The sequence below is a fragment of the Notamacropus eugenii genome, chromosome 3 (genome assembly GCF_028372415.1).
Source record: "Notamacropus eugenii isolate mMacEug1 chromosome 3, mMacEug1.pri_v2, whole genome shotgun sequence".
NCBI lineage: Eukaryota > Metazoa > Chordata > Mammalia > Diprotodontia > Macropodidae > Notamacropus > Notamacropus eugenii.
In genome coordinates this window covers 246,586,952-246,600,868 of record NC_092874.1, presented here as the reverse complement: position 1 = coordinate 246,600,868, position 13,917 = coordinate 246,586,952, and the positions used below count along the sequence as shown (strand labels likewise).

The 13,917-nt window shown below is 39.2% G+C and overlaps 1 protein-coding gene across 1 annotated transcript; it reads right to left on the bottom strand.

The window, feature by feature from the left end:
- Window positions 1-3,265: 3,265 nt before the first annotated feature.
- LOC140532019 (lysozyme C-like) lies at window positions 3,266-12,837 on the bottom strand. The gene is made up of 4 exons (XM_072650590.1): window positions 12,644-12,837; window positions 10,991-11,197; window positions 10,411-10,486; window positions 3,266-9,582 (listed from the first exon to the last, which is right to left on the bottom strand). The coding sequence occupies exons 1-2, from the start codon at window positions 12,835-12,837 to the stop codon at window positions 11,005-11,007; spliced, it is 387 nt and encodes a 128-aa protein (XP_072506691.1). The 3' UTR covers window positions 3,266-9,582; window positions 10,411-10,486; window positions 10,991-11,004.
- Between the last annotated feature and the right edge of the window lie 1,080 nt (window positions 12,838-13,917).

Here is a 13,917-nt window from a genome sequence, read left to right as displayed (position 1 = left end):
TTCATTCAAGTCCTTCCAAGCTTTTTAAGATCACTGAGCTCATCATTTCTTATAGCACAGTAATATTCTACACAACCATATGCCACAACTTGTTCAGCCATTTCTCAATTGATGGAAATCCTTGCAAATTTCCAGTTTTTTGCCAGCGGAAAGAAAACTACTATAAAAATCCCATTCACATTCAAAATTATAATAACTATTTGTGAATTTTCTTTCATCTTATTTTTACTCGCAGTTTTCTTTCTTGGTCTCTCTTTTTACCCTCTCCCTGTTACTTCATCTTTTCCTCTCACCCTCCCACTCTATGCCACCCAGGCCTCCAAAAATGCCCCATACACTCTTCTCCCAGCCTTCCAATCCTATCTACATAACCCTCCAAAAGTCTGTCCCCCAACTTCTCTTCCCCACCCTCCCAAATCACCATCTATAGACTCCTTTGAAAGTTCCTCCCCCACACTGGCCCCCAGCTCTCTCAGCTCTCTATACATTCAGAAGTCTTCTACACCCTTCCAGATGTAGATGTTTCCTCTCCAATTCAGATCAGTGTAAGTTTCCAATATTACAAACCTTCCACCTCACCTGCTTCCTCTGTATTAGTTCTTCCTTTCAAGCCCCATTTTTATATTGCAGTTGCTCCCTCTTAGATTTTACTACCCAATTTTGAATGTAGAATCACCTCCATCATACACAACTCATCCCCAACCTTTTGTTCAGACTACCTTAATAATGATGACAGCATTAAGAGCACTGACAGTGTTTTCATACACACACATATGATAAGTAAACAGTTTCACTTTAATGAATCCCCTACAATTAGTTTTTAATGTTTTTCTTATAATTCTGACTTTTGAATTTTCAACTGCGCTCTGGTCTTTTTGTTATAAATACCTGAAAGTTTTTCAGTTTGTTAAATGTCCATTTTTAAAATTCAGAATTTTCTTCAATTTTGCTGAGGCAGTTATTCTTGGATACAAACCCAGCTCTTTTGATTTTCAAAATATAATGTTCTAAGACCTATGGTCTTAGTGTAGAAACTACTAGATCTTGTAAAATCCTGAATGTATTTCCATTGTATTTATTTCTTTTTCTTTTGGCACCATTGCCTCCTTAACTGGGAGTTTTGAAACTTGGCTATGACATTCCTGTTAGTTTTCCTGCTAGTATCTCTTCCAGGTGGTAAAAGGTAGAGTTTGTCTATTTCTACCTTGCCCTTTTGATCTAGAAATTTGGGACAATTTTCCTTAATTATTTCTTGAAATATTGTAACCAGATTCTTTTTTTAAATCATAACTTTCAAATCATAACAAAATTTTTCACATTCAAAAATGTGGCCAGGTGTGAAGAATGCAGAAAGAAAGTTTTTTTTTTTTTTAACAACTTTCAAAAAGTTTTCAAACTCTCTATTAACACCACTCATGTAACAGATCAAGACAAACAGTTACCACAAACTGACCTGCCTCTGGCAGCCATAAGGCTGCATAAGAGCTTTCTTCCTTGTTAAGAAGCTTTTTGGCATTCACCATCAGATTTAACTGCCAGCACACCCAGTCCTCAGAGGACCCTTACCTTGGCCAATAATTTACATTTCCTCCCAGCAGGATCCCTGCCCAAACAAAGCAACAATACTTAATCATTTTATTCTTATCTTTCCCTTTATATTTTGGTGTTTCATCACAATTGTTAAGTCTATTTCCCAAGGGGGAAGTCCAGAAATTAATTTTTGGGACCAGCCACCTTTAATTGTTTATTGTCCCCTTCCCATGGCTCACGAGATCTTGCCTCCAAGAAATCTCACTCAATCTTGCTATGAGAAGTCCGGAGTGGGTAGTGGAATTTACAACCAGCCCCTTCTCTGCCAGTCACCCAGGGGTGCTCACTTGATCTTGCCTGGTGCACTCAAGTTCACAAGATCTCACTTGCCTGGGTTGTGCACATACAACTCACATGACCAATATTCTGGCTAGTCTTTCTGGATGAATTAATTAGCCCTGTCTTCGCTTCAGAGTCTCTTTATTTTCTGAGTTCTTGTCTTCAGGCTGGTTACTCAATCAGAGTCGGATCTTACAAACCAGTTTCAAGGACCTCCAACAAAACCTTGGTTGGTGCCTGGTCCCTGTTAATGGTCTGGGAGACCCCTCACTAAGGGGAATAATCCCGAAAAGAACCCCCAAACTATGTGGGATACAGCAACCCTTACTCAAATTAAACTCAGAGGCTTCTCAAGGTGGAAGGCAAAAAGGAATTTATTACAATCTCATGAGAAGGGGCACTTCCCAAGAGACCATGGGTGGTGTCAGCAAGGGAGTGCCCCTCAGAGGAGCAGAGTACAACATTATATAGTCCCTAATGTGGAAGCCCACTAGCGTCTCTTCCCATTGACTGGGAATCCAGGTGTACAGTCTAAGTGCGGGAATCTATCCCAGAGACAAAGAACACAGAAAGGATCATTGCTCACCAAAGAGGGTTTTTGTTACCAAATATGGAACTTGAGGGAAGAATTGTATTTTCTAGTCTGATAGGTCTCAAAGGTAAAAGACGCAAGGAACTACAGCTCCTCTCCAGCCAAGAATGGAAGGTATGTAAGCCTCCCCTCTCTCCCTAATTCTTTCTCTACCTGCAGTTGGTGTTGCTCTCCAAGCACTTGGGAAGGCTTGGAGGTGCCTTTTGGGCTTAACTTCTCACATCCCATTACAGCAAACAATTACAAAGCTTACACTTGTCCTGACATTCCCAGGCTCTGGGTCCAGCTGTTGGAGGCCATGGACCTGGGCACATCTTCCAAAGTCCTATCTGGAAGGGCAAATCTAATTCTCTCAATTCTCTCCTCACTAGGGAATTGGGAAACTGTGAGTTCTCTCTTCCCCATGCACCCCAACACTGCCTAACCCCATGCCTACAGGATCACTCTTCTCTCCTGGCCTGCTGGCCACTAGATCCTTGCAGATGGACTCAGCAGGACTTCCCTGAGAGTTGCCCCTAGGTTAGCAAAAAATACCTCATGATTTTATGTATAATAATCTGTTCTTTTAAAGTGCTAAGAGTAATAGGCCTTAGAAATAAAAATGCTATGACTAGTTAGAATCCAGATTTGATTTGCTCGTTCAACTAAGTTACAGTACCTGATTGATAATTAATTGGCTCTATTTCAGGTTTTAAATACATGATAATTGCTTGTGGTATAGTTATATTTCTAAATTTTCTCATATTACATAATTTGACTAACGATTGTGTGAGAAATATGCTCACCTTAAACAAAGAACAATACTTGTTGTGAAATCAGGAATGCTTTTATTAATTTTGATGTTCATTCCCCTGAATGAATGGGTAACTCCAAAGTAAGCCTACAGGAAGACTGCAATTTGTCCAGACCAATGTAAGCCCTTTATACTGTTCCAAGTTTGAACTTCTCACCACACCCTCTATTATCCAGGTGAGACCTTCTGACCATGTGATTTCATGTTCTCTCTGATAGACTTTCCCTCAAATAGCTCATCAAGCCTGTGCACAAGTTTCTGACCTTTTACCTGACCATGCTAGGTCACAACTCTGATTAACTGCTATCACTTAAAGCTGAGAGGAGTTTTAACCCTATGGAAACAGAATTCTTTCTTTCTTTTTCCCACAAATTCCTCCTCCCTTTTTTTAATCAATTTTTTTTCCACATTTAAATCCAATCAATATCACCTCACTTTCCCATATGACTTCTTCCCTCATCTATCTCCCCATTAAGTCAATATGAGAAGGGAGCAAAGCTTATTGACACATAGACAAATTACAAGGGGGCAGTCCCCTTTCTTAAGCATAGATACAGATTCAAAAGAGAAAGGTAAATCAATGAATTGTCCATTTGAAAGTTTCATCTCATACAGGAATCTGGGGAAGAACATCATCTGATGCATTTTTCTGGTGGGGATGCTCATTCAAAGTCATTTTCAACACAGCATCTTCTTCCTTTTATCTTCCTGTAGAAATCCAGATGTCCATTCCCCTACAAAACAGACCTTGATACAATTTTAGATTACCATTCTTAAGCCTTATACCCTTATCATTCTTACAAAACCAAAATTGGAACTTTTGCCAAATGTCACGATTAAGAAATTCACATTAGAACCCAGTTTTTACATTTTACATTAATTCACTATTGATTGCCCCATCAGGAGGATCAGATTTCACTAAGGAATTAATAACAGGCTCCACTACATACACAAATAAAATAAGTAATTAATTTTTTTAAACACATTATATATCAAGTCATAAAACAATTCCAACTTCTGGTCATGTGATGCTTTTTTTTAAAAGCATTTACTAGATAGACCACAAACCTTTCTTCTTTTAACATTAACCAACTGAGACAAGAATGATATTAACTAAGTATGCTAACTTCACAAGCTCTCGACCTGATTTTCTCCATACTATTACTAAGAATTAAAGGACCCTAACTTTTTGTTGTTTGTCTAAAATCCTAAGCTTAATAGCTTGATATTAGACATACATCTTAACCTCAGATGTTCCCCTACCAACCTATTATTTAACAGATCTGGTATTTGCTTGCAAAACTTTTGATTATAGGAATTTGCCATTAAGAGTAGGGAAACAACAACTTCCTAACTTCATGTCAATTCCAGGCAGGAGTGGATTGTCAACTGGTATTTTAGCCAGGCTTAAAGTCTGCTAAATGTCAGTGGGGAAATTGAGTCAGGAGAATCCTACCTCAGCTCAGGTGGAAAAGCCGTTCTCCCATATCTCCTCATGAGATATCATCTTTCTGAACTTCATATCTGCACAGGTTTGCTGGTATCATGGATCAGTGGCTCAGACAGTCTTTCTTAATATTCACATCTGGAGTTAGACTCAGAAGAACAGTCGGTTAATAATCCCATAAAATCTTAAAATAGCAAGCTCCAATAATCAGTTTCAGATATCACTATAATTTCACATTGGCTAAGGAACATCTTTCAAGCAAATCTTAAGTAACTTGCATGCCTTTCTATACTTGTTCTAGTTCCTGATTAGATAACAATCATAAAACCAAATTTACCATTAAAATCATGTTATTGCTCTAACAGATTTATATCTGTGTCCCAAGCTTCTCTATCCCTTTAAAACCATGCTTAGCCTAAAAGAATGAATTACACATATAAATTTGAACACTAACTTCAACTTACATTCATGAAATGAATTCAGATAAAAACAGAAACATTTAACTTTTCCATCTATGCAAAATATTATCAAAGGTTACCTGCTTCTAAAAACCTTATACTGTAATTCTTTTCTCCTAACTGAAGATGCCTCTGATTTACTCTCAGCAATTAATTCAGTCAATTATATTAATACCCAATCAGTCTTACATCATTTTGAGACCTGCAAGGACCTTATTCCAATGGGGTATGTGCCCAAATTGGGACCTTTGTCTCTTACCTCAAAAGAGTTTTAGTCCCATTTGTCTAAAGGGCCCTGGAAAGTCTTACCTTGAAAACTCCTTGGATTTGCCCACTTGATCTGGTTCTCTTGAGGCCCATAAGTTTCCTTACTGCTATGCCCAAATCTCTGTTCTACTTGCCACCCTTAATCCTAGCAATCCAATTCTTCAGGCTACTGGCCACTCTCACCAAGATCATTCCAGGAACCCACAGACCACCTGTCCACCCCTGAACTCCTCCCTCAGCCCCTCTGTAAATAAGATCCATCTTGTTTCCATGAAAGTACTCAGACTCTATCCAGCCTGCTTACAATAGCATTATAAAAGCTCAAGCTTCAATCTGACCATTGACATTGGAGATACAAATACTTAGATTCCTTAAGAGTCTAACCAATTGAGAAACTTTAATAAACTTTAATTTTCTTTGACTGAAAGAAGGGTTGGGTTGAATTCATTTAAGCAGGACCGAGCATGTCACTATTTTGGGGTCCCAAACACTCCTAACCTCAATGATTCCATACTGATACACCTTTATTATAGTTAACTTTAAATCTTGTTCTATGAAACAATGATTCAACATCACATTTATACTTTTATTTCCTTTCCTTTATCTAATTATTCCCATAACAGGACAAAGAGTGCCCTATTCCAGGAATTTTATCTTTCACAAGACTATACCAGAGTACCAATTTACCCAATTATTTAATTGAAAACAGCAAGATTACACTACTTGCATTGTGTTCACATCTTAAACTACCTGCTTTGATTATAGAAACATGCCATAAATATGAAAAGTAAGGACCTAATTAGATATCATCTCCACCTGATAGCCAGACTCAGGAACAGTCAGGTGGAAAAACATTCCTTTTCAGAAAAACACAATGAGGAAACTGAGTCAGGAGGATGCCAGGCCGAGGCCAGGATTGTCCCCTGAGGCAAACTCTATCTGTAACAGTCACATTCTTCTCTGAGTAGAAGAACATAATTTGTTATGATCCCAGAGGCTTTTATATCAGATGGCAAGTTTCACTAATCAAAAATTTTACCAGGATTTGCATCTTAAATCTTAAATTTGTCCTAAAAGCTAATCTCTAGAGATCATTTGCAAATAATCAATTCCTTGTTTGGGAACTCCATATACAAGTTTAATTTTGTTGGATACACTTTACATAGAGAGTACAACTTTAACAAAGCAAGTTTACCCAAGTCTGAGGGGTTGCTTTCTAGCCTTTTGTCACTTGGGTGATGCTTTCAGGCTTTTCCAGTCTTGGGGACGCAGGATGGGGCTGGCACACCTCCTTTCCATACACAGTTTTCAACTAACAATTTTAGGTTTTAGTATCAAAACAGAACCCCAAATAACCTAGTTAGCCATCTACATAGGAGGTGGGCTTTATTAAAATGAGGTCTCCAGCAGTGACCTAGGTCACTTGATCCTCTTCAAAGAGACCTCAATTTCCATATCCCTCCACAATAGGAAGGAATCAACATCTTCCCAGACTGGTCTGGGCAGCCTTAAGAAGTTCTTTCGGTAATAATGACTGGACTTTGAAAGGAAAGGGGGAAGACTATGATAGAAAAACCATTATTATTATTAATGTTATCATTGTTATTGCAATTTTAACATTTATCAAAACAACCAGAATGAAATCAGTTTGTTTTTTTTAAATTTTCCTGGTTTTATCCCAACTCAGAGAAACCTCTCCTTTAGGTAAGGCAGGAAATGGCCAAATATGTGGTTGGCCTGCCCCTCCTCTATCTGACAGAAAAAGACTTTCCCCTCCTTTATCTTTTTTCATCTCCCCATGAAATACTTTCCTTTTATGGCCCCACCTTATAATATGTAAACAGAATTCACCCTGCTAATTCCTTATAGCCCCATCTCCATAGCCAGATCAGGGTCCACAACCTAAACACCCAGACACCTACACCGAACGCCCTTTTCATCCTCATTTTTATACTTTAGTAATCCAGGTTGTTGAAGCAAGATAATATTGTGGAATGAAGTTCTCCTCCTACCTTTGGGGTTGTAGATTTTATCTAAAGTACGAGGAAGGAGATATTTACCTTTAGATATGCTGATAAGCAGGTGCCCATGTTCAGTTGAGTGAAGTATTAATCAACATTCCCAAGACTTTCCCTCTAATATATTTGTCTTCCTGCATTCCTCAGCAAATCTGGTATTACATATATTACTGGTTTTCTGTGGCAACAAAAGTACGTCCCTTACACATTCTTGTAATATCTCTTGTATATGTCCCCTATTCTTTTCTGACAGTTCCTAGTGGAGGCACTTATCACTTCACACCTGGATTACAGCAACAGCCTTTTGGTTGGTTTCCCTCCCATAATTTTCTCCCTATTCCATTCCATCCTCCACTCAGGTGTCAAAAAATACCTTCCTAAAACACAGATCTCACCATGTCACCCCATCCAGTCAACAACTCCAGTGGTTCCAGATTACCTCCAGGATCAAATCCAGATTCCTCTGTAGGGTTTTCAAAGTCTTTGACAACCTGGACCAAACCCATCTTGCCATTCTTCTTATACCTTGTACCTGGCTGTACTCTCACAGAGCAAATTCATTCCCCCTCCCTTATTATGGTGTAGGTGGGTGGTCACAGAAATCATAATACAGTATAATGATTGCTAGTCACATACCAAGATATCTGTTTTTCATTTTCTTTCTTCCTATTGTTGACATATTTGGGCTTCCTAAAAAGGTAAGAAACAGGAAGAGCAAAGAAGTAGTCACATGGATAGGCAGAAAAATTAGGAATTGTACTAGAAAGATGTTGGTGCTTCATGAAGAGACTTTCTGAGCATGGGACATATATGTGTTGTAGCTTATCCTTCATTCTTGAAGAGGACCATGACACCAAGATGATGCCATGACTTGCAAGTGAATTGGATTTGGGTGAGAGAGGGGAGTCCAAAGTCATCAGCCTCACTTTTTCCTTGGGAGTCATCTGGATTCAGTGGTCAGATATAGATCAGGAAACCTTGAGGTGGAGCAGGATGCAGTGGGAGACCAAGGTCTTTTTAAGTTAAGGTATTTCCAAGTTCTCACTTTGGCTGAGCCAATGCCCATTTCAGTCATTAGGGCTGTTTAAGAACTGAGCCAAGAGATGGTCACTTTAATCCAAAGGAAAAAGAAATCCAACTGGAGGAGGTGGGTAAGCCCCTCAGAGTTTCTGGCCAAAAGAGGAACAATTGCTACTTACATTCACTCTGAGCCACCAAGGCCCAAACAACAACCATTATGTGATGCTTGACTAGGGACCTCTTGTCGGCCAGTCAGTGCGCTATTCACACACTAAGAACTCTAATTTTCATCTTCTTTCTTCCTTCTGTTGATTTGATATTTGAACTTCACAAAAAGGAGGGAAACAGGGAGGGAGAGCAAGGGAGTGGTCACATGGATAGGTAGAGAAATTAGGAACTATAACTGAAACAAAACAGTTGGGGATCCATGAGGAGACTTTCTGAGCATGGGGCATATAGCAAAACAAGTGGAGGTCATCCCATCTAGAAGTCTCCATTACAGGGCAGAGAAAGAGATCTGAAGCAATCAAGAGAAATGATCCTATGTTAATAAGACTTCCAACTATCCTAAATTCTGTTGTGTAGGGAGGGAGAAAGTAGATGTCTCTTGATCATGATTCTCAGATGCAGAGGGAATGACCTTAGCATTGTTCCTTTCCCATGAGTATGATTGGGATTCTCCCCATCTGAACTCAAATAGGTGGTGGGGATAATAAGTGGAAATAATTATGTTTGGGGATGGGATTCACACTGGACCCCTAAAAGGAAAATACCATGTTTGGGACCTGGACCCCAACCCCCAGAACCCAGGCTTTTGCCTGAGGTACCTGGCCCCTCCCAGTATAATCCTTTTTACTGCCTTTTCATTGTGGCCCTCATTGTCTGCACTTGGCCCACTGGACCACCCCAGTCTACTTCCCACCTTTAATCCCATCTAGACCCCTTTTCTGTTACCTCGTGGTCACCCCAGGCCACTCCAAGATCACAACCAGGTCTTCCCACGGTCTTTCTATATGAAAGTGTCCATATTTCCCCTATAAAATTGCTCAGATTCTTAAAATATGGTCACTTGTTATTGGCATCAGAAGTAGCACAGATTCTTAAAATCCTTCCTGGTTCTGTTGGAGACATGATAAGTCTTGTCACTGACTGAAAGAAGGTTTGAGTGATTGAATTTTTTCAAGGCAGACCCATGTCCTTTGCCCTGCTAATTTGGGGTTCTTAGTACAACTAAACTGCAACAATTTGAGATGAATAAATTGGGCTAGGTATGTCTTGCTTTATTCTATACAAAATAAATTGCATAATCATTTGATTCTAAGTCTCTGAATTAACAAATGGAGTTGACAGTGGACAGTGAAAACAAAATACAAAAGCTTTAGGGGGTTCATGAAGCAGTATATGGCACAGAACACACATTTTAATATTTTGAACAATATTTCATTTCAAACCATTTTTTGAACCCTACTAGCAGGAGTTTAGTGTTAACTGCTTTGTGCTGAAAACACAGCCGGCATGTTTGGAGGAGAGCAGACTAGCCTCAATATATTCTGGATGAACGCCCTCTAGTTACCATAATGGATATTGCAGCTCTTAAGAAAGGGGTCTCTCAGGTAGAGTCCAGAAAAAGGACTTCAAAAACCACTTGATCTAGTGGTTCAAGAAGAGAGCCTCCTGGTGGGCAATTCCAACATTGTACTTCCTTCCTGGATAATTATTACAGTGATACGTCATCTTTGCATTGAAATGAGAAAGGAACACCATACAACCCTAGTATTCTTTTTAGGCAAGGTTTTACTATGAAGTATTGTTTTTTTAAAAAGATTGGTAATATGACTATACAATACACAAAAGAATGGACTTCATTTTTACATTTAAACATCCTCTGTCACTGATCAGGTCTATCACTGAAAGAAATGAATTATTTATAGTGATTGTAAACATACCATGCCTGAAAGCCTTGTCGATCTACAGTCTTCTTCACACAATTTACTGCTTCAATGAGGTTATCTTCCAGAAGTTCTGAAAGAGAAATGAAAGTAGATATAAGCAAGTTTTGAGTTCATTTTGTCTAAAAGATCAAATTATACTTGTTAAGGGAGTAGAAATAATATTGCAAGATTATACCCCTAAGTTTCAGCTAAATGGGACTACAGTAGAGAAAGGTTTGTTCTCTCATTCTTCTCCTTGCAGACCCAAGTGGACCAGAGCACTTTAACCAAACCGACTTGAATTTCTATATCATTTTAAGGTTCACAAAAGTGCTTTTCTCTCCATAACCCTAGCTGAAGGGCATTAATTGGTACAAGCTAGTTTAGGTAGCTAAAATGAAAAGAGAACTTTTAGGACTATGTTGACTCCTTCTGATTAAGTCCCAGTCAGAAGGATTAAGAAATGATACTCTCCTAAGGACAGATTGGGAATGATGAGACAGGGACTGGAAAGTGAATTAGAAGGAATGAGTTTCTTATTGGCCTTCTTAAACTTCATACCTTCTGTATGTTTTTAATCTGCATGACTATCTACCTTGTTGAGCATGGTCATTGTTCCCTAAATCCATGAGGTTGCTCTTTCCTGAGCACTTGACACCAATTCAATGCATTTGGGGTCTTGCCATCATCACACCAGTAGTGACTGTTGATCTGAAATATCCCATAACCAGTGCTTTCATCTCCAGGGTTGTAGTGGGTAGCTGTGGTGTTCAAATTGCTCTCTGTCTCTGCCAAGCATACCCTGTGAAAAATTTATTTCAATAGTAATTACTTCATATCCAATCATATTTATCCAGGAAATTCAATATACCTGAATTGATATACTCCTCCATCACTGAAATAGTTTATAGGTGGTTTAGTGGTGTTGAAATTAGGAAGACCTGAGGTCAAATCTGTCCTTAGACACTTGATAGCTTTGTGACCCTAGGCAAGTCACTTAACTCTGCCTCTATTATGTTAAAAAAAAAAAAAGGATCTTTAAGCTGTAGAAAGAAATGGCAGACCATTCAGTGTCTTTCCCAAGAAATCCCCAAATAGTGTAACTGAGAGTCAGAAAGGATGGAAATGACTCAACAACAAGAAAGCATTACTTTTGTTGGAGTGAGATGATGGTAAAGTTTTCAGTGTGAGCTTTGACACTGGAAATTGGCAAGCAGAACAAATCAGGGGCTAGTCTACTGTTTTGTTTATTGTCAAGACTTCAGAAATGGATGGAGAAATGTTAATGCTGCAAATTTAACTTAAAAGTATATCCTATGTCAATTTAAGCATTATTTAAATGATAGTTCTTACATGTAGATCATCAGTTTACTTTCAAAGCCCTTAATAACCTGGCTCCCCTTCTGCCTTTCCAGTTTTCCTCTACCTTCTTCACCACTCCTCCCAGCTCCCCATATTCTTTCTTTCATTGACACTGATGTATTTGTTCTTCCTTGAACAAGACATTTTATCTCCTGACTGACCATTTTCACTGGCTGTCACCCATACCAGCAAGGACATTATAGCAATATAACACAATGATCATGCACTATGACCAGGTGGGATTTGTTCCAAGAATCCAGGGCCGGTTAAATATTAGGAAAATTATCAGTCTAATTCTGGAGAACAATCTGGAACTTTACCACCAAATTTATTAGATGGAGACAGGATCCATTATCTCCAACTTGGGTCCCTCAACAAGAGAGTGCAAGAGTACATCTGATAAACTGTACAAAGTCAGAAGGCACTTTTTGGTCAGAATTTCTGGCTTTTCTCCAGAAACCTTGAACACCCTTCTAAGAGATTTTCTAAGTGACTACACTATGACAGGGAATGCTTTTACATTCTGCAGTCCTGTAAGGCTTCAGTGAGTGTAGAAGTGGAGGAATTTGGAATGGGGGGAGGGGGGGCAGGGTCATGGAAGCATGGCTAAGGATCTAATAAAAAACTTGAGCTGTTATGCAAACCCATAGGAAATAAACTTGCTGATTTAGAACATGGATTTGGAAGGAGAGAACTGGTCACGTTTTAAGTTAAATAAGGTTTGAATCACCTATCCCCACATCTTACTCATGAAAATCTGGCATCAGGATGACCCAAGTGATGTTTCTAAACTGAGAACTTTTGTTTCAAATTGTATTTATCCTCAAAGCGATTGAAAAATAAAAACAAGAAATCATGCATTCTTTTGAAAGTGTCACACACACACACCATTTTTAGCCCTTCTCTCTTAGATTCTTTGGAGATCCACAGGAGATCAGACTTACAGATAACCAGGACTAAATCACCGTAGGCATCCAGGTGTAGCTGATTTAGTCTTTTGGCAAATTCACATCTTTCCATCTTCCTATGATGGACTGCCATGGTGAGGAAGATGAACCTCAGAAGAAGGAGTACCTTCATATTCACCAAATAGTCAAACTATTCAAAGTGCTAAGGCCAAGATATGCCTCAGCATTTAACTTCTCTCTTAAATTCCTCTACTTTATTGTTTGACATCTCACCCTAGCTATGTGGAAAACAAGGCTGATTTATGGCTATATTTCCCCCACTTCCTCTGTAGGCAGAAAATCTGGCACATGACATGGCATGGTACCTCTCCCTCTATTTCATAGTCTAATTAGGGTGAGGAGAGGGGGCTGGCTCTTATTGGGAACTTTTATAATGAGGAAACACAATTCAGGTAGGTCAATGTCAGCAAAAGAGGTGGAGCCCTTACGTCTCAGGTAATTACAAAGCTGTGAACTTGGCTTCCCCTTGCCTTTGCCAACAGAACCTCCACCAACCCTGACTGACAAGTTGGACTGGGAACAATGGGTCCCCAAGTCAATATAACTCCTCCTCTCTTCTGATACTATCACCTCGTTATTATAGCCCCTCAGTATCTCACACCTGAACATTCTACACACACTGAACACACTACATTCTATCCTCAAGTCATATTTCAAATTACTCCTCCTAAAGCATAAGTCTGACCATGTCACCTCAATCCAACTCCTATCAATAAACCCAATATCTCCCTTTTACTTCTAGAATCAGATATAAAATCCTGTGTTTGAAATTCTAGGCCATTCACAACCTGGATCCTTCCTAATTTTCCATTTTCTTAGAACCTTACCCCCACATCTGTGGTCCATTTACATTTTCCTCTGCTCTTCCTTAAATAAGACACTGTCTTATAACTCTAGGCATTTTCACTGCCTGTTTCCCACCTCCAGAATGCTCTCCATGCTCATCTCCACCTCCTGGCTTCCTTCAAACTGCAGATAAAATTCCACCTTCTACACAGTGCTTTTCTTGACCCCTCCAGAAGCTATTGCCTTTAATCTCTTAATCATCTCCAATTTATTCTGTATATATCTTGTTTATACATAGGTGTTTTCAGGGTCTCTCCCATTGGACTCTGAGTTCCTTGAGAACAGAGACTCTCTGTAGTCCAGCACTTTGTACAATGCCCTGTTTCATGATATCTGCCCAAGGGCT